The 26,765-nt window shown below is 34.5% G+C and overlaps 1 protein-coding gene across 1 annotated transcript in view; it reads right to left on the bottom strand.

Annotated features, from left to right (window-relative positions):
- The window catches only part of CNTNAP5 (contactin associated protein like 5), an 880,169-nt gene that overhangs the window by 6,454 nt on the left and 846,950 nt on the right, over positions 1-26,765 (bottom strand). Inside the window, exons 22-23 of the mRNA XM_027854715.1 lie at positions 24,840-25,058; positions 3,805-3,876 (exon numbers count right to left, since the gene is read on the bottom strand). Of these exons, the coding sequence (XP_027710516.1) occupies positions 3,805-3,876; positions 24,840-25,058 (291 nt within the window). The remainder of the gene's footprint in view (positions 1-3,804; positions 3,877-24,839; positions 25,059-26,765) is intronic.

Here is a 26,765-nt window from a genome sequence, read left to right as displayed (position 1 = left end):
CGTGAACTATCTCATTGGAAAAACAACTGACTTGGGAAAATAGATCCAGGAGAGAGAATTTAAAAATTATTGGACTATCTGAAAGCCACAATAAAAAAAAAAGAGCCTAGACATCATCTTTCAAGAAATTATCAAGGAAAACTGCTCTGATATTCTAGAACCAGAGGGTAAAATAGAAATTGAAAGAATCTACCGATCACCTCCTGAAAGAGATCCCCAAAGGAAAACTCCTAGGAATATTATAGCCAAATTCCAGAGTTCCCAGGTCAAGGAGAAAATATTACAAGCAGCCAGAAAGAAACAATTCAAGTATTGTGGAAACACAATCAGTATAACACAAGATTTAGTACCTTCTACATTAAGGGACCAGAGGGCTTGGAACATAATATTCCAGAGGGCAAAGAAGATAGCATTTCAGCCAAGAATCACCTGCCCAGCAAAACTAAGTATAATCCTTCAGGGGGAAAACGGTCATTCAGTGAAATAGAGGATTTTCAAGCATTCTTGATGAAAAGACCGGACCTGAATAGAAAATTTGACTTTCAAATCCAAGACTCAAGAGAAGCATGAAAAGATAAACAGGAAAGAGAAATCATGAGGGATTTATTAAGGTTGAATGTTTTACATTCCTACATAGAAAGATATTTGTAACTCATGAGTGCTTTGTCAGTATTAGGGTAGTTGGAGTGAAAAAAATATATGTATAGATAGGTTGATAGATAGAGGGCACAGGGTGAGTCAAAGATGAATAGTTGACACCTGGAGAATAAAATTAAAGGGTTAGAGAGGATTATATTGGGAGGAGGAAGGTAGAGGTACAATGTGGTAAATTATCTCACATAAAACAGACAAGAAAAGGCTTTTACAGTGGAGGGGAAATGGGGGAAAGTGAGAGGGAATGAGTGAATCTTATTCTGATCAGATTTGGCTTAAGGAGGCAATAACATACACACTCAATTGGGTATGGAAATCTATCTTACCCTACAGGAACACAGAGTGTAAGGGGATAAGAGAGCAGGGGGATGATAGAGGGGAGGGCAGATTGGGGGAGGGGGTAATCAGAAGCAAACACTTCTGGGGAGGGACAGGGTCAAAAGAGAGAATAGAACAAATGGGGGGATAGAATGAAGGGAAATATAGTTAGTTTTCCACAGCATGACTACTATGGAAGTGTTTTGTATGACTATACAAGTATCACCTGTATCAATTTGCTTGCCTTCTCAATGAGGGTGGGTGAGGAGGGAGGAAGGGAGAAAATTTGGAACCCAAAGTTTTAAAAACAAATGTTAAAAAAATTGTTTTCACATGCAACTGGGAAATAAGATATACAGGCAATGGGGTAGAGAAATCAATCCTGTCCTACAGGAAAATAGAAGAGGAAGGGGATAAGAGACAGGGGCAGAGATAGAAGGGAGGGCAGATTGGGGGAAAGGGTATTCAGAATACACACTGTCTTGGGGTTGAGGCAGGGATGAGATGGGGAGAAAATTTGGAACTCAAAATCTTGTGGAAGTAAATGTTGAAAACTAAAGATAAATAAATTAATTAATCTTAAAAAAATATATATGCCAGTATTTTGTGGTGGCAAAGAATTGGAAATCAAGGGGATTCTCATCAATTGGGGAATGGCTGAACAAGCTGGGTTATAATGATGTTAATAGAGTACTGTTGTGCTATAAGAAATTATGTGAGGGCTGGTTTCAGAAAAGCACAGCAAGATCTATGTGAATTGATACAAAGTGGCATGAGAAGAGATCATTTTGCACAATAACAAAGATGTTATAATGATAATCAGTTGTAAAGACCACTATAATCATTCAACACATTTCCAAAGGACTTATGATTTAAAAAAAAAATAATCTCTCTACCTCCACAAGAGAGAATTGGAGTGCAAACTCTGATGTGCAAATTGAAGTATAATGAACTCTGAGTACAAAGTGAAGTACAATTCTCACTTTATTTTTCTTGCTTTTTTGGAAATATGGCTAATACTGAAATTTCAGTTTTTTAATGATTTCACAGGTATAACTGATATCACGTTGCTTTCCTTCTGAAAGGGTAGGGGATCGTAAGGGAAAGAGGGAGAGAATTTGAAACTCAAAATTTAAAAAGAAAAGAATGTTAAATTAAAGTTATATAGTGCTTTACATTTTCAAGCAAGAGCTTAGTATGCTCAGAATTGTATTTTAGCAAGATGAACCTTACAGCAGAACGTGAAATACCTTGAAAGTATAGGGGAAAAGTGGCAGAGGTTAGTAGGACACTAAAAATAGGGCAACCCAAAGAAACAATGAAGACCTGACACACTGTCAAAGTCCTGAGGGTGAACTGAGTATATGGAGATGGTGGAGGACCAAGAAGTTTTATATCTGAGTACATGGAATAAATAAACAGAAAGAGCTGGTTTGAAGGAGAATATAAAGGTAGATTTCCTTTTCAGATACAGCTCACAGATTCAGGGTTGCTTCACAATCACAAGAAGAAGGGGTATTCAATGATGAACTGAGGGATCAGATTTCATGGGGATCATCTCAAGTAAATGTGTGTATGGAATGAGACATTTGATTAAACTCCTAAGCTTATTATACTTCGTATAAGTATTTGCTGTTTTGAATGTTATTCCTTTACCAGTTGAGAGTTAAATGACATTCTTCTTTCCTTTAGGTAGATAGAACTAATAGTAGAGTGAAGAGTGGGGTTGGACCTGCCAGGACCCTTGAATTCCTACCCCAAAATGTTTCACTGGTGATGGTTTGTGGTGATGAAAGTGAGTATATATCTTCAAATGATGAGATAGAAACTCTTTAAATACTTTCAGGTGAAATACTCTGTAGAGAAGATAGACCCTGGGAACCTAGACAGAAACACTAGAACAGCACCTAATATAATGCTTATCATGGAAGGAGTTCTGGCCAGGAATACTCACAAAGAGAGGGCAAGGTTGTGTATAGGGTTCTATTATAGATAATGTTATGTTTTTCTTTGTTTATTTGTTTTTAGGCAATTGGGGTTAAGGTCATTTTATATTATAAGATTTACATGGGAAAAAATCAAGGCACTCCAGGGAATAGATGAAATAAAATAGGATAAAGAGAAGAGAGAGAAGGGAACGTGGGAGCAAGGCATAACTGTAGAGGAAAGAGCAAGGGAGAGATGGAAAGAAAAAAGAAGGAAGACAAGGAGAGAAAGTGAAAATGAAAGAGAAAGAAAAAAAGTAAAGGGAAGCAGATAACTACAAATGTTTAGATAGAGCAGATGTACATTTTTAGTTCTACAGCCATATGTTCTGCTAGGTTTGAAATTTAAGTCCTGTGGGCTTCATCGCTCATTAGATTTAACCAAAAGTGCTTGGTTGAAAAAAACCAAGAGAAATGTAGATTCACCCATCTGTCTGCTCCAACGTGGTTGCTTCCCTGTGTGCAGCTTTATGAGTTTACTTTTTTGTTTGTTTTTTACTTTAGGAAAATTGACAACTGGATAAGAAGAACAAGTTACAGGATGTCTATCTAGATTTAATCACTCCACCTGTTGTCTCTGTGCCCATCTGAATGATGGATGAGGCATGGGGGAAATTTGGTAGATTTGTTAATACTACAGGAGATGATTTCCTTTGATCATTCTTCACAGCGCACATGGGCATCTGTAGGTACAATTTAAAACTGTATAACCTCTGCATGTGGAAAGGTTGGTGTATTCAAAAGGAGAACATTAAGTGCATCCTCTTTCTAACTTTCAGGAGTCCATATCCCTTGGTATCTGTCTGATTTACTTGTTTATTGCTTTCAGCGATGAGAAATGGATTACCTCCAATGACAGCCGAATCGCTCCTAACTGCATTGGTGAGGGGTTCCCGTTCATCTGTCTTCCCAAAAGGATCTGCAATATACCAAATAGAAAAATCATATTCCTCATTTTGAATATCTGAAGTGGCTCTAAACTCTAGAAATGATTTGCATGTGCTTTGGTCCTGTTATTCTCTAATGTGTGTCTGGCTCAGCAAAGGGACAGGATAAACAAGTAAGCCTGAAACCATTGTCTATTTAGATACACATCACATTAATTAGTATAGTCCCTCTTTATGATACTATCACTCAATTTTTAAATAAGAAAAAGTGAAGATTGGGGTTTAAACAATTGTCCAATGCCTGACAAAAACAAACAGAAAATTGGGACACTGAAGGCTACGTCTAAAACACCTGTTGTGAGCTCCATCTAGTGAGGCTTGAAATACCAAAGGCAGAATTTGTGTAATATTAAATAATGTCACAGAATCACAAAATTTCATACTTGAATGGGATATCACAGACCATGTAGTCAAAATATTTGAAATTAATCAACTCTAGAATTTATCTGACAAATGATCATTCCCACTTTTGCATAGACAACACTAGAAAAAGGGAAGTGACCCCATTACACTTTCTAATATTTCTAAGTTTTAGGAACATTTTTTGTTAACATCAAACATCTCTTACATCAATCGTTTCTTTTTACATTTGCCTCTCTACAAGTTCATTCCATTGCTATAGTTCTGCCTTATAATGCAAGGCAAAATAGATTATGAACAGCCCTTCCAATATATGAAAAAACAAAACAAAACAAAACACAATTATCTTGTTTGCCTTAAATCTTCTCCAGGCCAAACAGCCCCAGTTCCTTCAACTATTTTCCATATGTCATGAATGTGAGGCTCTACAGTCTTCTAGTTATGCTTCTTTGGGGAAAAAAAGCTGCAATTTTCAACTTACTAAAGAATTCCTAGAATGTAGTATATAGACTTAAACACAATATTCTAGGTCTAGACTAACTAGTGTAGAGGAGAGCCAGATAGTCACTTACCTAGTCCTGGAAACAATATTTTTCTTAATGCTGTCCCCCAAGTTCCCATTAACTATTTTAAATGTCATTATTTCAAGTGAACTGCTACCTAATCATATCTTTCTTATCTTGTAGTTATGAAAATGATTTTTAAAATCTGAGATATAAGATAATATTTATCCCACATTAAATTAAAAAAATACATTCGCCCAACCTTTTACCTTATCAAAGTATTTTTGGATCCTAAGTATGTCAGTGTGTTAACTATTTTTCCTAGGTTTATGTGATCTGCAAATTTGGTTATATAGGTCATTTATGTTTTTATCTAAGGCATTAATAAAATGTGTCAGACAAAACAGTACCGAGCAGAAATGCATGAGGGGCTACAAAAGAGGCCTCTTTTTAAATGGATACAGCTATTCAATCAATTTTCTATCTACCTAACCATTCTACTGTTAAATCTATATTTTAATCTTATTGACAGGAAGTAGAAGAGAGATTCTGTTAAATGCGTTGCTGAAATCTAAGTAAATTATAAAACATGTCTTTGAAATACATTTCTAATTTCTGTCAAAGAAACTAAGATTAGCTTGACATGACATTCTTCTTTAAAATATATTTTATGGATGTCATTTGTCTTTGTAACATAGTTATTTCCCACCACAGCCCCATCCACCCCCACTGGAACTTCCTTTCTAGAGACTGAAAAATAATTAGGCAAAATATCTGATTCAAAAATATTTTCTAATATTGTATGGTCTATTCTGTGCTATGAGGGCGGAGATATGTTTGGTTGCTCATTATCCAGAGTCTGCATTATTTTTTTTTCACTGAAAGATGTTTAACCTCCATTCAATTGTTTTCATTATCATTATTGAATATATTGCCCTCTTGGTTGCTCATTTTTTGATTTGTATTAGTTCACATAATTCTTCCTGCGCTGTTCTGAATTTCTCATTATTGCACCATCATACATATCCCATTACATTTATATAACTATTTGGAACCAATTAGAAGTCATTTGGCATTAGCTTTATGAGGGTTGCAATGGAGATTCTCGTACATACCAGGATTTTGTTTATGTCTTTGACTTCATCCCAGTAGGTACACTGTTGGGTCAAAAAGTGTGGGTCATTTGGTAACTTTTCTTACATAATTTCAAATAAAAATTCAGAACAGTTGAGTCACTTGCAGCTCAACCAAAAGTATGACAGTATGTCTGCTCTCCCACATCCCCCCCAACACTGACTTTTTCCATTTTTTAAACCTTAAGAACTGGATCACCTCCATATTCTTTTATTGTCTCTCTAAATCCTACCCAGCTCCTTCACTGAGACTTTCCTGAAGATTCAGATGCTTCGCCATTTTTCCTTTCTTAGAATTCATAGGCCTTAAAGTCTAATAATTAATTATACATATATATAATATATAATTATATATATAAATAATTAATTATGAATGGTTTTATAATATTTCTTATATAATTATTCTCCATTATTATTTAACTTTGAGGCCAGGGATGTAATTTTATTCTTTTTAGTTCTTTACAACCTCTAACATATTGCCTTGCATACAACAAGTGCTCAATCTATATTCCAAGGTTGATGGAATGCAAGGGAGTGACTTATTGCCCCATTTACCATCTCTCCTTCAGATTCTCTTCCCTCTATATTCCAATGACATCAGTAGTGGGGTGGGTGGCAGAAGATGGAAGGTGATGGAATAAAAAAGGGAGGAGGTTTTAGTTATGCCCATGTATGTTAACTATCTGATGAAGGGCTTGTGCTACAAGTAAATGCCATTCATTTAATACTTGAACCACTTAACATTATTTATTACAGACATTTTTAAACAGGCAGATTACTGCCAAAGTACTTCAGCTCATTCTGCTTGCCTGGGCCCTCCTTAGTTCTTTAGATAACTCCAATTCATCTTTACAAATCCATTAAAAAATTGGCCCAAGATACCTCTTAATCTTTATTATGTCTTTCTCTCTGTTCACTGAGAAAGAATCTAATGGAATAAATATAAAATTAAAAAAAAAGCTGAGATCTTAGAGATGGACAAGAAATGAAGAAATCCTCTGGAACTAGTCAATACTTACTCTCCCCTTCCAGGAAGATAAGATGTAACTAGGCTCATTTTACAAATGAAGTCTTTGAAGCTCAGAGAGGTTAAGTAATATGCCTAAGGGCACACAGTGACTTGTTGGTTGAAGGAGAGGAAAGGAATCAGAATTGAGGTCCCTTGACATCCTTTTGCAATGTTTCTTCTATATCATAGCACTGCTCTGACCACCACCATCACCCCCAATCCCCCAAAAAATAAATTCATAAACAAATGAGTAGATTAATGAATGAATGGATTTATATAAATAAATGAAGAAATCAATCTATCACTCAATTGCTTTAGCTTAAAAGGAATGTCTAGGAAGAAAATTAAATAACAATTGAGAGTTGTATCATAGTAGAAAGATCACTGGACATTTTTCTGTTTCTGGCTCTATAAGAAATTCATTTCAAGACTTTGTTAACAAGTGACACACAATAATATAACCTTAGCAAAATGAAAGGAGTTAGACTAGATTTACTTTAATGTCTTCTTCCAGCACTAACATTCTATGATTCTAACCTAAAAAATCTGACTTGTCCAGATTTGTAAACCCAAGCTGGTTCTGCTTAACTTTCTCATAGGAAAAAAAAGGAGCCAGAGTTGTTTCTCTTCTTCCAATAATTCTTTCAGTTGTCTTACCTCCTCTGCTCAGAGCTGGTAGATAGACCTCTCTAGGAACACATTAATTATGCTCTACTCCAGGCTGCTCATGTTGAGAGAACTAGGAGAAATCTGGAGAAGGGCAGAAGCATTGTCATACTGTCTTATTGTTAAAGGAATTCCACTTCAATGAAAGACCTGGCTTCCTACTAACTAATAATGGATGCTGATTAACTTTTCCTTAGCCAAAAGGAATGTGATGTCCGGTCTCTGGTTGTTGGACTCAAAAAGTTTCCAACACCTGCTATGGAACAACTGGCAGAAGCCCCAGGCAGAGAAAATGGGGCAGATGTAGCCTTCAGGCAGAACTTCTATGCCAAAGAAGCCACAAATTCATTGAAAACTAAGCATTTTCATCCACAAAATAGCTGGAAAACTCATCATCAAAAGACAGGATCTAATTATCTAATCTCATCAATTTTGGTCAATGTCCATAATTATGACATTTTTTTCCAGTAATTGGGATTGCAGAGGAGATGAAGGAAGATATATTTTCATTGTGTTAAGAAGAAAAGACCTAGGGGTAAATAATTAATATTAGTATCTTGCTCTCACATCACACTTCCTTTCTTTCCCATCTTACAATTTATTTTATTTTTGTATAAACCCTTTGAGGTAAGAAGGGAACTACTATTTTCATTTAATATGGAAGGAAATTGAAGTATTACATATGCTGGTGATTTGTCCAAGGTCATACATTTATGTATGTAACCAAATAATTGCTTAGTGGTGAAGATGAAATTACAAATCTGGCCAGTTGACTCTTGAATCTGCATTCTTTCTACCAGACCATTATGACTCCCAGTAGCCTGCCAGTCACTGAAACTAGCTGTTAGATTTTATCTTTAATTCATGTAAAGGTAGTAATAGAAATTACTTCGATATAACATTAATCTAAACAATAAATACAAGGTGAGCGACTTCTATGATACTTGGAGAGCTAAGGAAGAGATGTTATTAGATGGTGACCATACTTTAATGAGGAGTTATGACACTGAGGCTAATCCTCACATGTTATGTCTATTTGGAATAAACAACTGCATTTCATGAAACCCCTTCCATTTTCATCACTACCAGGAACTGAAGACTAACTAGCCTCCAAGCACCCTTCTCCTGAGCTCTCCAAGGATACAACTCTCAGTAGCTCTCAACCCAAGTAGATGAATGCAAGTACTGTTGCAGACTTTATGTCCTGAATATAAGTTCACAGGGTAAGACCTAGAGATTTTACCTAAACAGTAAATCATAATTTTTACATATTGATTCACACACACACACACACACACACACACACACACACATATACATATATACACAAATGCATGTTTATATATTATATATATGTGTGGGTGTATATATATATATATATATATATACACACATAAGCATGTAGGTAGGTAGGTAGATAGGTAAGCATATGCTTTCAATTTGGTTAAAATGGTTTCTAAGGGATTGACCATATTGTTTTCTTCTCTCTCTCTCTCTCTCTCTCTCTCTCTATCTGTATCAACTCTTTGTTACTTTGACTGTAGCTTGAAAAAAGTAGACCATTCTCTCTCATTTGCAAGAAAGAAATTTTGTTACTTAAACTATGTAAAAAGAGACAGTATAGTACAGTAAAAGAGAACTGGCTTCATAACCAGGAAGACTTCATTTTCAGTCCTGCCTTTGACATTTTCTAGTTACATGACCCTTGGCAAATGACTTAACTATCAGTATTCTAAGCAACTTGCTTAGACTTTTACTTCCGGGGAAGGTAGGATTTTTTTTTTTTTAGCATAAGTTATGCCTATATCAATGAAATCACAGGTCCCATCCCTACTCCTATGTAGATTATATATGTCACTGAGAGATTTTACTCCAATACCCCAGTCAATCAACAAACATTTATTATGTGGCAGGTACTGTGCTCTGTACTAATACACCAATGGATATGTGACCTCCATTAAAAGAATTTGTTTGTGATTTTATGTAGTTTTCCCCTTCTAAGATATAGATATACATATGACAACCCGCCTATTCCTCTCCATCCTATGCAATTCTTGTCCATATTGTACTATAAGTTCACTTTAAAAGCTATTGACACCTTAACCAAGTTCTCTTTACATTATACTAATGGAGTATACATTCTCCCAATAACAAAATTATATTAACACTAATCAGCCTCATTTTCCTCATGTTTGCAATAGTGATAATAATACCTGTAATGCCTCCCTCTCAGGGTTAATAGCCCTATTTCATTATAATGTGAATTCTTAGAGGCTAGAAATAGTCAACATATGTATTCTTCTTACTTAACACAGTGATTGGAATATAGCTAGCCTTAAATAAATGATTCAATCATTAATTCTTTTTTATGAATTTATATAGAAGACTATAAAGGAAAATGTGGCAGAAATAACAAAGTAGTTATTGCTATTTTTAATGGTATTTAAGTCAGGTCAACACAACACACATGGGTATGCATATATGTGTGTATGAGAAAATAAAGCAAAATAGAGGGAATATATGTGTATATGTACACAATGCATATCATCTATATTATATCTTTGTGTATAGTGTATGTATATAGATCTGTGTATATACATATATATATATATATATACATACATTTTTTTTCCCCAAAAAGAAATATCTAGGAAAGAAGGGACTAAAAGATTCCTAGAGGAGGACAGAAGAAACATGACAGCCAAATTCCCTATTGGAAGCTTGGGAATTTAGAAGAATTGTTTTTACCCTACTCCAAAAAATGATATTCTAATATGAACTTACTCCTACTTTCATCAAAGGACTGTATCATTCCAGAATGAAAACCGTTAAAATTAGAAGATATGTAAATAATGATGGGAATAATTTATATGGTAAGGAAAGAATCCATTACAAATTCATGTTATCAAATCTCCACTGGACCCTCACTGCAGCAAGGCAGTCTTTTTATTCCTTCCTAATTGATTCTTAATTTCATTTCCTACAACAACTATTCTAAACCATTTATTCTCTCAAGCTTCTTCCACTACTCTTAACTGCGGATCTTGCCTTTTACTTTACTAAGAAAGTTAAGGCTTTTCAACAGGAACTTCCTCATCTACATGTCTCTTCATCTCAAAATACCTGGCATCATCTTCTACCTTATCCTTCCCACAATCACTCTGACTTTGATAAAGATCATTTCCTGTTATATTTTTTTAATTGAATGCTCACTTAAAGCCTATATGTGTGTATATGAGTCTTCTGCATAGAGATTTTATATATATATATATGCATATATATGTAATTTTTAAATCAATGAGAACTGAATGGATTTTGAAGAAAGTATATAGAATTAGAGAGTATATAGAAAGTCTAGGACAGAACTTCGGCATATACTTAAAGTTATCAATTCCATATGGATTATGACCAAGCAATGGATACTGATAATATGAGCAGTTTCAGTTAACTGATGAGATTTGAAGTTCTATTGAAAAGGGTTAAGTAAAGAATGATCAGTGGAGGTAGGGAATGGAGGAATATGTGTATACTTATGTACATGGAGACTTACATGTATATATGTGTATACAGCCCTAGTTTCTTCCCTGAGTTTCAGCTCCACAACACCAATAGCCTATTAGACATTTCTAACTAGATAAGAACTTTTTCATATTATATATATATGAAAAACATATATGTATGTGTGTGTACAAATATACATATATACACAGATATACATACATATGTATGTACCCCTTACTACATTCTAGACACTCTTCTGAGCACTTTACAATTACTACTCATTTGATCTTCACAACAACCCTGAGGTATAAATGATTTTACCTATCTCCATTTAACTGATGAGGAAACTGAGGCAAGTAAAAGTTAAATGATTTGCCTAGAGTCTACTAATAGCCGCTAATAGTCTAAGGACACATTTGAATTCAGGTCTTTCTGACTTCAGTCCAAGTGATCTATCTTTTGTACCACCTAGTTGCTCCTAGATGGCCAGCCAGGAGACATCTCAAACTAAATATCTAAAACTGAACTCATTATCTTTACTACCAATAGCTTCTCTCTTCAAATCTTCCCTATCTATGTTGAAGTCACTACCATTTTTCATACTTCCTAGATTCAGAATCTCAGTATTAAATTAGATTCCTCATTGACTCTCACTACTTCATAGAGCCCATCACTTCCTTTAAGACACAGCTCGTGAACCATTTTCTGTATGAGGCCTTTCCTTATTCCTTCAATTATTGATGCCTTCCTTCAGAAACTACCTTGTTTTTAATTACCTTGGATTCATTTACTTTATAATTATGCTGTAGTTGTATATGCCCTTGTTGCCTCACAAAACAAAATGTAAGCCCCTTGTGAGAAGGGGCTTTGCACTTATATTGCTAGTACCTACTTCAGTCACTGGCAGATGAGACATTTAATAAATGTCGGTTGGTTGACTGACAATAGTCATATGGAACTAATGAATAAGAAAAGATGCTTAATACTATATACTGCACATTGATATAATAGGGCTGGCATGATACAGACAACAGGTATATACTATTAAGAGGCAATTATTCTCCTTTTTTATCTTAACTGTATTTTTTTTCCAATTACACATAAAGATAGTTTTCAACATGTATTTCTGGAAAATTTTGAGTTCCAAATTTTTCTCCTTTCCTCTCTACCCTCCCCCTTCCCCAAGACAGTAATCTGATATAGGACATGCATGTACAATCATGCTAAACATATTTCAACATTAGTCATGTTTTGAAAGAAGAATCAGAAGAAAACGGGCAAACCACAAGAAAGTAAAAACACAAAAAAGTGAAAATAGTATGCTTTGATTTGATTTCAGATTTCATGTTTTTTTTTTCTCTCTAGATATGATTTGTATCTTCTATCATGGATATTTTGGAATTGTCTTGGATCATTGTATTGCTGAGAAAATTTAAGTCTACCATAATTAATCATCTCACAATGTTGCTGTTGCTGTGTACAATGTTCTCCTGGTTCTGCTCAATTCACTCAGCATCAGTTCATGTAAGTCTTTCCAGGTTTTTCTGAAATCCATCTGCTAATCATTTCTTATCGAACACTAATATTCCATAACACTCATATACACAACTTGTTCAACCATTCTCCCATTGATGGGCATCCTCTTAATTTCCAGTTCTCTGCCACCACAAAAAGAGCTGCTATAAATAGTTTTTGTGCACCAGGGTCCTTTTTCATTTTTGATGATCTGTTTGGGAGACAGACTTAGCAGTAGTATTGCTGGATCAAAGGGTATGCACAGTTTTATAGCCCTTTGGGCATAGTTCCAAATTACTCTCCACAATGGTTGTACCACTTCACAATGTGGTACCTCACATTTGTTTTAATTTGCATTTCTCTAATCAATAGTAATTTAGAGCATTTTTATATGATTATAAATGGTTTTAATTTCTTCATCTGAAAACTGCCTGTTTATATCCTTTGGCCATTTATTAATTGGAGAATGGATATTGTTTTTTATAAATTTGGCTCAGTTTTCTATATATTTTAGAAATGAGGCCTTTATCAGAAACATTAGCAATAAAAATATTTCCCAGCTTTCAGCTTTCCTTGTAATCTTGGTTACATTGTCTCTGTTTGTGCAAAAACTTTTAATTTAATGTAATCAAAATTATCCATTTTGCATTTCATAATGTTCTCTAGCTCTTATTTACTTATAAATCCTTTCATTCTCCATACATCTGACAGGAAAACTATCCCTTGGTCTACTAATTTGCTTATGGTATCATATCTTTTGTCTAAATCATATACCTATTTTGACCATATCTTGGTATAATATTGGTCTGTAAGATGCTGGTCTGTGCTTAGTTTCTGCCATACTATTTTCCAGTTTTCCCAGTAGTTTTTGTCAAATAGTGAGTTCTTATCCCAGAAGTAGGAGTCTTTGGGCTTATCAAACAGTAGTTTACTATAGTCATTTATTATTGTGTCTTATGTGCCTAACATATTCCACTGAACCACTACTCTATTTCTTAGCCAGTACCAAACAGTTTTGATGATTTCCACTTTATACTACAATTTAAGATCTGGTACAGCTACACTACCTTTCTTTGCATTTTTTTTTAATTAATTCCCTTAACATACTTGACTTTTTTTTTCCTTTTCGGATGAATTGTGTTATTGTTTTTTTTTCCTAGTTCTATAAAATAATTTTTGGCAGTTTGATTGGTATGGCACTGGATAAGTAAATTAATTTAGGTAGAATTCTCATTTTCATTTTATTGACTCAGCATAACCACGAGCAATTGATATAGTTTTTTTCTTTTTTAAATTAATTTATTTTTACTTTTCAACATTCATTTCTATAAACTTTTGAGTTTTAAATTTTCTCCCTTTCCCACCCATCTCCCTCCCCAAGATGGCATGCAATTTGATATAGGCTCTATTTATACATTCATAATAAGCTTTCCCATTAGTCAAGAATTAGAACCAATAGGAGGAACCACAAGAAAGAAGAAAGAAAACAAAACAGAAGAAAAAAAAGAGCAAATGGTATGCTTTGATCTGCATTCAGACCCCATAGTTCTTTCTCTGAATGTGGATAGCATTTTCCATCATGAGACTTTTGGAGATGTCTTAGACCCTTGCATTGCTGAGAGGAACTTAGTCTGTCAAAGTTAGTCATTGCACAACTTGACCGTTACTGTGTATGATGTTCTCCTGGTTCTGCTCACTTCACTCAGCATCAGTCCATAGAAGTCTTTCCAGGTTTTTTTTTTTCTGAGGTCCCCTTGCTCATCATTTCTTATAGAACAATAGTATTCCATTACATTCATATAACACAACTTGTTCAGTCATTCCCCAATTGAGGGGCATTGCCTCAATTTTCAATTCTTTGCCACTACAAAAAGAGCTGCTATAAATATTTTTGTACTTGTGGGTCCTTTTCCCACTATTATGATCTTTTTGGGCTATAGCCCTAGAAGTGGCACCTGGGTCAAAGGGTATGCACATTTTTATAGCCCTTTGGGCATAGTTCCAAATTGCTCTCCAAAACAGTTGGGCCAATTCACAACTCCACCAACAATGCATTAATGTTCCAATTTTCCCATATCTACTCCAACATTTATCATTTTCCTTTTTATGTCAGTCAATCTGATAGGTGTGATGTGGAACCTCAGAGTCATTCTGATTTGCATTTCTCTAATCAATAGTGATTTAGAGTATTTTTAATATGACTATAGATAACTTTAATTTCTTCATCTGAAAATTGCCTGTTCATATCCTTTGACCATTTATCAACTGGAGAATGACTTGTATTCTTATAAGTTTGACTTAGTTCTCTATGTATTTTAGAAATGAGGCCCTTATCAGAGACAATGGTTGTAAAAATTCTTTCCTAGCTTTCTGCTTCCCTCCTAATCTTGGTTGCATTTGCTTTGTTTATGCAAAAACTTTTCAATTTAATGTAATCAAAATTATTTTATAATTTTGCATTTTATAATGTTCTCTATATCTTATTTGGACATAAATTCTTCTGTTCTTCATAAATCTGACAGGCAAACTATTCCTTGCTCTCCCAGTTTGCTTATAGTATCAGCCTTTATATCTAAATTGTGTACCCATTTTGACTTTATTTTGGTATAGGGTGTAAGATTTTGGTCTAAGCCTAGTTTCTTCCATACTCTTTTCCAATTTTCCCAGGAGTTTTTGGTCAAATAGTAAGTTCTTATCCTCAAAGCTGGGGTCTTTAGTCATTAACTACTCTCTTGTGTACCTAACCTATTCCACTGATCTACCACTCTATTTCTTAGCTGGTATCAAGTAGTTTTGATGATTGCTGCTTTATAGTACAATTTAAGATCTGGTATGGACAGGCCACCTTCCCTAGGTTGTAAGTTTCTCAGAGTTGTGAACTTCCCTTTTTTTCTTTCAGATGAATCTTGTTATTTTTCTTTTCCTAGGTCTATAGAATGATTTTTTTTTTGATAATTTGATTGGTATGGCACTGAATAAGTAAATTATTCTAGGTAGAATTGTCATTTTTATCATATTAGCTTGGCCTACCCATGACCAACTGATATTTTTCAAATTGTTTGGATATTACTTTATTTGTGTAAAAAAGTATTTTGTAATTGTGTTCATATGGTTCCTAGGTTTGTCTTGGCAGGTAGATGAGCAAACATTTTATGCTGTCTACAGTTATTTTAAATGGAATTTCTCATTCTATCTTTTGCTGATGGACTTTATTGATATTATAGAAATGCCAGTGATTTCTGTGGGTTTATTTTATATCCTGCAACTTTGCTAAAGTTGTTATTTATTTCAAGTAGTTTTCTAGTTAATTCTCTAGGATTCTCTAAGTATACCATCATATCATCTGGAAACAGTAATAGTTTTGTTTATTCATTGCCTATTCTCTTCCCTTCAATTTCTTTTTCTTCTTTTATTGCTAATATTAATATTTCAAGTACAATTTTGAATGATAGTGGTGATAACGGCCATCCTTGTTTCATCCCTGACTTTACTGGGAGTGCTACTAGCTTATTCCCATTATACATAATACTTGCTGATTGTATTAGAGAGATACTGCTTTTCTTTTTAAGGAAAACAGTATTTATATCTACGCTCTCTAGTGTTTTTTAATAGGAATGGATACTGTATTTTGTCAAAAGCTTCTTTCTACATCTATTTAGATAATCATATGATTTCTGTTTGTTTTGTTATTGATATGGTTAATTATGCTGAGAGTTTTCCTAATATTGAACTAGTCCTGCATTCCTGATATAAATCTGACCTAGTCATAGTGTATTATCCTGGTGAAAAATTGCTGTAATCTCTGCTAATATTTTATTTTAAAATTTTGAATCAACATTCACTAGGGAAATTGGTCTATAATTATCTTTTCTTTTTTGGCTCTTCCTGGTTTAGATATCAGCACCACATTTGTGTCATAAAAGGAATTTGGTAGGACTTCTTCTTTGCCTATGTTTCCAGTTTATATAGTATTGGAATTAATTGTTCTTTAAATGTTGATAGAATTCACTTGTAAATCCAAATGACACTGGTGATTTTTTTTCATACGGACTACATTGATGGCTTGCTCAATTTCTTTTTTTCTGAAATGGGGTTATTTAAGTATTTTATTTCAACTTATGTTAACCTGAGCAGTTTATATTTTTATAAATAATCATTCATTTTACTTAAATTGTCAGATTTATTTACATAAAGTTGGGCAAAATATTTCCTAATGATTGCTTTAATTTCCTCTTCATTGGTGGTGAATTCACCCTTTTCATTTTTGATACTGATAATTTGGTTTTCTTCTGTCTTTTTTTCTTTAAAATTGAATTAATCAGGGCAGCTAGGTGGCACAGTGGATAGAGCACCGGCCCTGGATTCAGGAGGTCTTGAGTTCAAATCTGGCCTCAGACCAAACACTTGACACTTACTAGCTATGTGACCATGGGCAAGTCACTTAACCCCAATTGCCTAAAAAAATAAATTGAATTAATCAAAGATTTTTCTATTTTGTTTTTTTTTTTTCACAAAACCACCTCTTAGTTTTATTTATGAGTTCAATAGTTTTATTGGTTTCAATTTTATTTTTCTCTCCTTTGATTTTCAGAATATCTAATTTGGTATTTAATTGGGGGATTTTTAATTTGTTCATTTTCTAGCTATTTTAGTAGCATATCCAATTCATAAATCACCTATTTCTCTATTTTATTCATGTAAGCATCCAGAGATATAAAATTTCTTCTAAGAACTAGTTTTGCTGCATCTCATAAGTTTTGGTATGTTGTCTTATTGCTGTCATTCTCTTTGATAAAGTTATTGATTGTTTCTATGTTTTATTGTTTACTCAGTCATTCTTTAACATTAGATAATTTAGTTTCCAATTAATTTTACTCTATCTTTCCATAGCTCTTTATTACCTGTAATTTTTATTGCATCATGATCTGAAAAGGTTGCATTTAATATTTCTGTTGTTCTGCTTTGGGTTGTGAGGGTTTTATACCCTAGTACATGGTTATTTTTTTTGTAGGTGCCATATAAAAGAAAAATGTATACTCCTTTTTATTACCATTCAGTTTTCTCCACATGCCTATCGTATCTAATTTTTCTAAAATTCTATTTATCCCCTTCACTTCTTTTTCCTTATTTTGTGGTTAAATTTATCTAGTTCTGAAAGGGGGAGTTTGACATCCCCCATTAGTATAGTTTTGCTATCTATTTCTTCCTATAACTCACTTAACTTCCACTCTAAGAATTTGGATGCTATACCACTTGGTGCATATATGTTTAGTATTGATATTGCTTCATTGTCTATGGTACCTTTTAGCAAGATGTTGTTTTCTCCCTTATCTCTTTTACTTAGTTATATTTTTGGTAGATTTACAAGTGAATTCTATCATGCATTTAAAGAACAATTAATTCCAAAACTATATAAACTGAAAATATAGGCAAAGAAAAAGTCCTACCAAATTCCTTTTATGACACAAATGTGGTGCTGTTGCCTAAACCAGGAAGAGCCAAAACAGAAAAAGAAGACAATTATAGACCAATTTTCCTAATGAATGTTGATGCAAAATTTTAAAATAAAATATCAACAAGAGATTACAGCAATTTATCACTAGGATTGATCCAGGATGATCAATCAAGGATGGTATATTCTGCTCCAACCTTTTACCTTTACTTTGTGTGTATCTCTCTGCTTCAAATGTGTTTCTTATAAACAATATATTGTAGGATTATGGTTTTGAATCCACTCTGCTATCTGCTTCCATTTTATGAGAGAGTTCATCTCATTCACTTCAAAATTATGATTACTAGCTGTATATTCTCTTCCACCCTACTTTCCCCCATTTATACTTTTCTCTCTCCTTTCACCCTGTCCCTCCTCACCAGTTTTGCTTCTGACCAACTCCTCCCCTCAATCTGCCCTCCCTTCTATCATCCCCCTTTCTTTTTTCTTTCACCTTTCTCCTCCAACTTCCTTATATATGATGTAAGCTAAATTTCTATACCCAACTGAGTGTGTATGTTATTCCCTCTTTGAGCCAAATCTGATGAGAGTAAGGTTCAAATAACACTCACTCCCTCCTTTCATTCCCTCTACTGTAGGTCTTTTGCATCTCTTCATGTGATGCAATTTACCCTATAAGTCAGAACTCTGCCTTTCCTCTTCTCCCCATAGAATCTTTTTTTTAGAATCTTTTTTTTCACCTCTCAATTTTTTTAATATCATCACATCAAAGTTAACTTATGCCCATCCCCTCTGTCTAAGCATATTCTTTGTAACTGCCCTAATATAAATACAGCTCTCAAGAGTTACAATTATTGTCTTCCTGTGTAGGGAAAACAGTTTAAATCTTACTGAATACATGTTTGTTTGTTTGTTTTCCTTTCCTGTTCACCTTTTTATGCTTCTCTTATGTCTTGTATCTGAAGATCAAATTTTCTGTTCATATCTAGTCTTTTCATCAGGAAAATTTGAAAGCCCCCTATTTCATTGAATAGCTATCTTTTTCCTTGAAGGATTATAATCAGTTTTACTGGGTAGTTGATTCTTGGTTGTAATCCAAGCTCCTTTACCTTCCAGAATATCATAGTCCATGCCCTCAGATCTTTTAGTGTAGAACCTGATAAATTCTGTGTTATCCTGATTTTGACTTCACAATATTTGAATTGTTTCTTTCTGGCTGCTTGCAGTATTTTCTTCTTGACCTGATAATTCTGGAATTTGTCTACAATATTCTTTGGTATTTTCATTTTGGGATCTCTTTCCACAGGTAAGGTGATTGGTGAATTCTTTCAATGTCTACTTAACCCTCTGGTTCTAAGATATCAGGGTAGTTTTCCTTGATAATTTCTTGAAAAATGCTGTCCTGGCTTTTTTTTTATCATGTTCTTTAGGTTATCCAACAATTCTTAAATTATCTCTCCTGTATCTATTTTTCATGTCAGTTGTTTTTCTAATGAGGTATCTTACATTTTTTCCTTGTTTTCATTCTTTTGATTTTGTTTGACTGATCCTTGATGTCTAATAGAACCATTAACTTCCACATGCCTGATTCTAATTTCTAAGGAATTATTTTCTTTAGTTAGCTTTTGCATTTCATTTTCCATTTGGCCAATTCTACTTTTTAAGGAATTGTTTTCTTCAGTGGATCCCCCCCCCCCCAATTTGTCCAATTCTATTTTTTAAACAGTTGTTTTCTTAAGTCATTTTTTGTACTTCCCTTTCTGAGCTATTGACTTCTTTTTTATAATTCTCCATAACTCACATTTCTTTTCCCAGTTTTTCTTCTGCCTCTCTTATTTGATTTTTAAGATTTTTTTTTGAGTTGTTTCAAGAGGACTTTTTGGGTTTGAGATCAATTTATATTTCCCCTTTGAGGCTTCACCTATGGGAATTTTCATATTGTTATACTCTTCTGGATTTTTTTTTTAATCTTCCTTGTCACCATAGTAGCTTTCTATGATCAGGGCTCTTTTCTGCTTCTCATTCATTTTTCCACCTATTGTGAGACGTTTAAAGTTCAGTTTTGCTCCTGAGGCACAGGTGGCATGATCTCATGCTGTTCATGCTGGGGCCTAGTAATGTGGTAACTGCCTTTCCAGGCTGGGGTCTCAGGTGCTTGAGGCTTGCCCATTGTACTATAGGGGTACTATAGGGGTGGCCTGGCCTATTTGAGCTTGTGTGCCACAGTTCCAGGTCTCACAATTTGCTTTCTATGTTGGGACTGGAGGTCTCACTGCCAGCCTTCTGAGCCAGGACTAAAGAGTCTCAGTTCCTGATCTGTGTTGCAGCTAAGAGCTTCCCACTGGCTTGTCTAGATACTGTACTGGGCTATACTCCCCTTTTACTCAAGTGTGACAGACCTTTTTCTCAAATCATCCTAACTTATCTTAAGCTGGAAAATTATTTCACTTCATCTTTTTGTGGCTTCTGTTGCTCCAGAATCCATTTAGATGCTTGCCGTAATGTTGCTTCTGAGTGAAACTGGGGAGAGCTCAGGCAACTTCCTGGCTTCTTTCTGACATCTTGGCTCAACCCCATTATTTTCTTAAGTCCCTCTAGAATAAGATTTGGATAAATAGATAGATAAATAGATAGGTAGATAGATAGATAGATAGATAGATAGATAGATAGATAGATATAGATAAATATATATATATATACACATAAATATACCTATACCCACACATATGTATGTATGTATGTATGTATATTTCAGGCTGTATCTTGTCAATGCATACCATATTTAAGTTTTAACTAGGAATGATAGTGACCAGAGCACAGCATAGCACAGTTGACAGTGACCTGGCCTTGTGATTAAGAAGACTTAAGATCCAAGTCTTACCTATGACACATAATATCTGTTTATCCAAAGGCAAGTTCCTTGACCTCTCCATGCTTCAAACAATTTTCCTGAATGCAAAGTTAAAGACTGATTGCCTTTATGCAACCTTAGAGGGAATTTCTACAATGGGAATTCCCCATGCTTAAAATATAAAAGGGTCTAGATCTCCCCTTCCTCATTTCTAAGAAAAAAATAGTGACTAGGAATATTTATTTTAAATGACTAAAAGAGTATAAAATGAGATTTGGTTGTCTCCATATTTTATCTGCCTAGCAATGGCATTGTGAGAATTTTTATATGAATAATATAGACACCTATTGTGAATTATTGGGCTAATGAATCTTTATTCTCTAGTTTTTCTCTTCTTCCAGGACTTAACTCTACTAATTTTAACTTATTAATTTTAAGGGCATAATCTATTCTCTGTGGAGTGCTATGAAGGTTATAAACTCCATGAAAACAATCATCATGCCATATCTATGTTATGTATTTCTTCTGTCACCTAAGACAATGTTCTGCATTTTGTAGGCACTTAATAATGTTTGCTGAATTGAGTTGATTAACAGAGCTGGATGACATACCCAGAAATCATAAAATCAATCCCCTTGCCCTTTCATTGGGCTTTACCTAACCCATAACAGATAACAATGTAGCTTATTTTTCTTCCCACAGAAGGAGATTCCCCAATGTCCATGGCCAGTCTGTTCCAAGATTTCACAAGAAAGCAGAATGTTTTGAAATACCTGATGGCATCCAAGGCTAAATTCCCCCAAAAAATGATAAAAGAGGAACAGACAAAGGTCCTTCAGGAAATATGGAAACAAAGAAACAAAGAAAGGAGAAATTCGTATTCATAAAAAAATTGCAAATGATTTTTTATCTGTATCATTTCCCTTTCAATTCCCATCCCCACCCTCCAAAATCACATTCAGGGGAAATAGATACTTATCTTTTTGAAATAGTAGCCATAGCAATTCTATTCCTATTTGCCTGGTACAAATTCCATGCAACCAAATGTAGAAGAACCATTAAAAACTCCAGACACACTACTGTCAAGGGAGAATGAATGCTAAGAATCCAACTTTCCTTCCTATTTGAAAGGGAAAGTTTAGTTCTGTAAGGTGAATCTGTACTGTTCATGACCAGGAAATATGTGCTTCCTAGAATAGAAAGTATCAGTCTTAAAAATATAGTGACCCTTCACAATTCAAAGAAATTATTTTTCTACTTAGAAAAGAAAAAATGTACAGTGATGTATATTTTTGTTTGCATGCTTTTTGTTTGTTTGTTTGTTTGTTTCAATTCAATTAAGTAAATATGAATTCTACATCTACTATGTGAAAGTCCCTAGGGAGAAGAATAAAAAAAAAATCATACTAATGCCTCCTTTTAGGAAGTTTACATTCTACTGGGGGTTATAACCTGTAAGGAAATAAGCACAGTTTTGGGAAAACTGAGGACCAAAGAAGTATGAAAACTAGAGAGGATCAGGGAAAGTTTCATGGAAGAATGAAAGCAAGAATTCTGAAAGAAATAAAAAGATACAACATTCTTGGTATGGGAACAGGCTTGTAGAAATATATATAGAATGGTGATTCATCATTGAGCTTGGGGAATAGTTAGTACATTGGGATGTAGAAATAATAAAAGAGAGTAGTATAAAATGAATCTGGAAAGGCAAATGAGAAGACAAAAGACTCTATGGAGGGTCCTAAATACTAGAGTAAGGAGTATGCCTTTGTAGGAAAAGGGAGTGGGGGATGGGAAATGAATGCTTTTGAGTAAGTGAGGGAGGGATATGATTAGATCTCTGGTTTGTAAAGATTATTTTGGTATATGTGTGGAGGATGAATTGAAGAATGATGATGTCAGAAGTAAGGAAATAAATTAGGGCAATTATAGTAGTCTGAGGAAGAGATAATGGAAATAATAGAGAGTAAAAAATAATAGCATCCCTATACATACATAGAAATGCTTTCCTCCATCTATGTATTTGCCTTCTCTCATGTTGTAGCTAACCCTGGCGAATTGCTCTATTTCACAAACTTTAAGACTTATCAACTTCACATTTTTAATTATAGTAGTTCTCTCAGAGAAAAGGTGAAATTTTTAAAAATGTATCTGGGGAGTTATTTGTGTTGTTTGAACTATTCCATTTGTGAAGAAACAGCATGCTTTAGTGAATAGAAAGAACTAGGATGCTACAGTGTAAATGAATAGATGCATGAGACATGCAGATGGAAACTGACAAGATTTGGCAACTGATTGGAAATGGGGAGGATGGGGGAGAGGAAAGAGGTCAGGATGACACTCACAATATCTCTGTTACACAGGTAGGGCATGTATGATTATTACAATTTAACAAATCAGGGAACTAAGGCCAAGGAAGATGAAATGACTTGTCCAGGGTCACAAAGGATTTTAATGACAGAGCAATGATTATAATTTAGGGCTTCTTTGTCTCTGTATCTCAAACATCTAGTATAGTGTCAGGCTCATATAGTACTTAATAAACATTGAATTTTCACTTTTAGTCCAATGGACATTCTATTACTTCACAATGCTATTAATTTCATATTATAGGGGATTTTCCCCTCATGCCCCTTCTCTAGATAGGGGATTTCATCAGTGGAGGGAACTTTTGGTGAAGATATTCCCATACACAAATGCAGGTCAGTAACCTTCTGGCAGCTCCAGATTCTCAGAGAATTACCTAGAGGTAATGAGAAATTAAATGACTACTGTAATAAGGCTAGCATGTGTCAGAGGCAGCACTTGAACTCAGGACTTCTTGACTTTAAGACTGAATTTTTATCCAATAAACTTGCTATTTCCCTGTAAGTTGAAGAGTTGGGACAAAATAAATACTTTCTCAGATAAATTTTAAAAGTTTTCCCGTTACCCCTGAGGTACCTATTATAACTAAAAATGTATAATTGATAAGTCTTAAAGTTTATAAAATAGGGCAGATCTGCTAGAGTTAGCTGTGACATGCCTGAAGGCAGATGGATGGAGGAAGATACTTCTATATATCCATCTCTGTTATTTTCATTCTATGAAAAGTAGGAATCTGGCAGCCACTATTTGCTATGTAATATTTGGTACTCATCTTTGGACTTGAACTTTATCCCATCAGGATATTAAGGACTTGTGTGTATGCCTATAGGGTTTGTAATAAAAGGTACCTAGATACATACTAACACGGATACAAAGTATTCTTAGTTGTCTGAAAGCATTGGGAAATGACTTATTTCAGTTAGATTGTTTTTCTGTCCAAACAACAGATTTATTTTTAATAACCTATTTTAATGGTTTTGGAATTATGCTCATTTATATCTTTTGAAACAGATGCATTTTTAAACAAGGTTTATGATTGTCCCGGTAGAATAAGGTCCTGCTGGGAAACCTTTATTGATTCAGCCTGGCCCCTTCTCTCAAATGTGAGGCTAAATGAGTAGCTTAGGATGACACAACTAATATGTATCAGAAGTGGAACCTGAACTTCAAGTTTTCCTGACTCTGATGTCTCTACCTCCTGTACCATGTTTCCTCTCGAAACAATATATTGAATAAAATTTAACCTTTTCTTGGTTTCATGTCATCATCAGGGTATCAATGATTATACACTAATGTTCTGGGATAGTGTATTACAGTAGAAAGAGCTCCAAACTTATAATCAAAGGACCTGGATTGATATCTTGTCCTACTTGATTCTTACTTAAGTGACGTTGAACAGGTCAGTCCACATATGTAAAATGAGGTTGTTAGATTAGATGACATCTAATGTTTCATTCTACTTTAAATCTGTGATTTTATGATCTCAGGTACATAGAAATTACAAATACTATGCAAGGGAAAAAAGTGTTTTGGGTCTTGGATCTATTTGCAGACCTATTTTTCTGTACTGAGACATACCTGATGAAGAGTATACTGTTGTCACTGTGTTTACATCTGCTTCTATTACAGATCTGCAATTAGCCTCCGCCAAAACACCTTTCACAGTGACAGGTGCAATGCTGGGGTGGCGCAGGGCTGCCTTCAGTGGTGCTATGTGGTTATACTGGACTGATGACAGGCATCCAATAAATCCAATGGTGTTCGCTTTGGAGACTTCAGCATCTAGTCCCAGGCTATCTGCAACATGAAGCACAATCAGAAAGTTGTTTTCTTTTCCCGTCTTCTGTGTCTTTGTGCAAAATATTGAATTACAAAATCACTTTAGTTTATCCAGTGGAGAAGACTGTACATTTCACTTATTGAAGAAAACACACTTCCATACTCCACATGAATCAATACTTCTTGTCTAAAATTACCTGGTGCTTCTCTGCTTTACGTGATAGATGTTTCAAACTCCTGTCACTTCAGTCAAGGCATATTTTTTTTCCAGTGTAAGATTTCACCATTAGTATAACTATATCCTAACTCTAGATTTCTTTATAATATATATAATTATATACTAATTTTTTTCTTAGCTATGATCTCTGGAAGTTATATGCAAAATTTTGTCATACAGATCATAGTACTTCAACAAGTCATTTTCCATTTGAAAAACAGAACAGGAGAGATACACTTCCAGGTAGCCTAGGTGAGTGTATTATAGAGCAATTCTCCCTCAAAGCTCTTCAATGACTTTCCTTATTCTTAACCTTCTTTATATACTGCATCCCGGTAGTTTTTGTTTTTCCTTATTTCTCCTTCTCTTTCTGAGGAAGTGAATGATAATGAGCTAATGACCTTTCAATTCTTGTTGACTGATATCTTTGGATGTTTGGTGATATTAGAACAAGGTTGAATCCACTGAATATTTTCATCAGGCCCATTGTCTCATTGCTCATAGGATTACAGAGTATGAGACTCTTTCAGGAACTCATTCATTGTAATTAAGGACAACCAGTTAATTAGGTTGTTTAAAATAATTGCATAAGAGGTCCTATATTGAGGCAGCTGGTAGAGAAGAGGATAAAACTCCATGTCTGGAGTTAGGAAGATCTGAGTTCAAATGTGACCTGGAATACGTACTACCTGTATGACTTTGGGCAAGTCACTTAAATGGTTTCTTCCACCATAAAATAAGAATGATAATATTATCTGTCTCCCAGAGTTGTTGTGAAGACCAAATGAGATAATATATATTTTTAAATCATTTAGCACAATGCCTGGCACACTGTTGGCTCTAAATAAATGCTTATTCCCTTCTCCTTTCCTTCCTTTCTTTCTACCTTACCTTCTCCCATTTAATTAAATCATAGGTCAAGTCTAGATAGCACCTTTATAAGGCACACTTAACTTCTTCTAGTCATATCAAGAATAATTGAAATTTTGAGTAGGAAGAAGGGAATAAAGAAAAAGACATAAAGGCACTCTATAGATTACCTTTCCTCCTTCTGACTTCATCTCCTGATGCAAACTTCACTAGCATCTGTATTTTAACCTCCTGTCTGGACAGTAAAGAAACCAATCTGAGATCTCATAGAATCCTACCTAGAGTGAATTCTTAAAATCAAATGCTACACTGAGGTATCAATTCATCGTGAAAGTAAATTAGGTGGAAATGGTAACCAACAATATTCAAAACATCAATTTTTACAAAAATACATCTCTTTCAAAACCAGGGGCTTGCAATTGGTCCCCTTAACCCAGTAGTGAGTTCCTCTCTAAAACTACATTTTGAGGAAGGGACTAGACTAGCCATCCTTTTTACTCTACAAAGTCCTCTACCAAGACATAGCAGTCTCCTCCCTTTACCCCTGTGCCTGCCTTCCACCGTTGGTGAGTTCCTACTGGATCTGGCATTTTGAGGAAAAGCCCCAACCAGAATATAAACTCCTCAAAGTGACATAT

This window comes from Vombatus ursinus, unplaced genomic scaffold, assembly GCF_900497805.2.
Source record: "Vombatus ursinus unplaced genomic scaffold, bare-nosed wombat genome assembly UNPS02010548.1, whole genome shotgun sequence".
Lineage (NCBI taxonomy): Eukaryota > Metazoa > Chordata > Mammalia > Diprotodontia > Vombatidae > Vombatus > Vombatus ursinus.
Note: the sequence above shows the minus strand (reverse complement) of the source record. Positions and strands in the feature narration are given on the sequence as shown.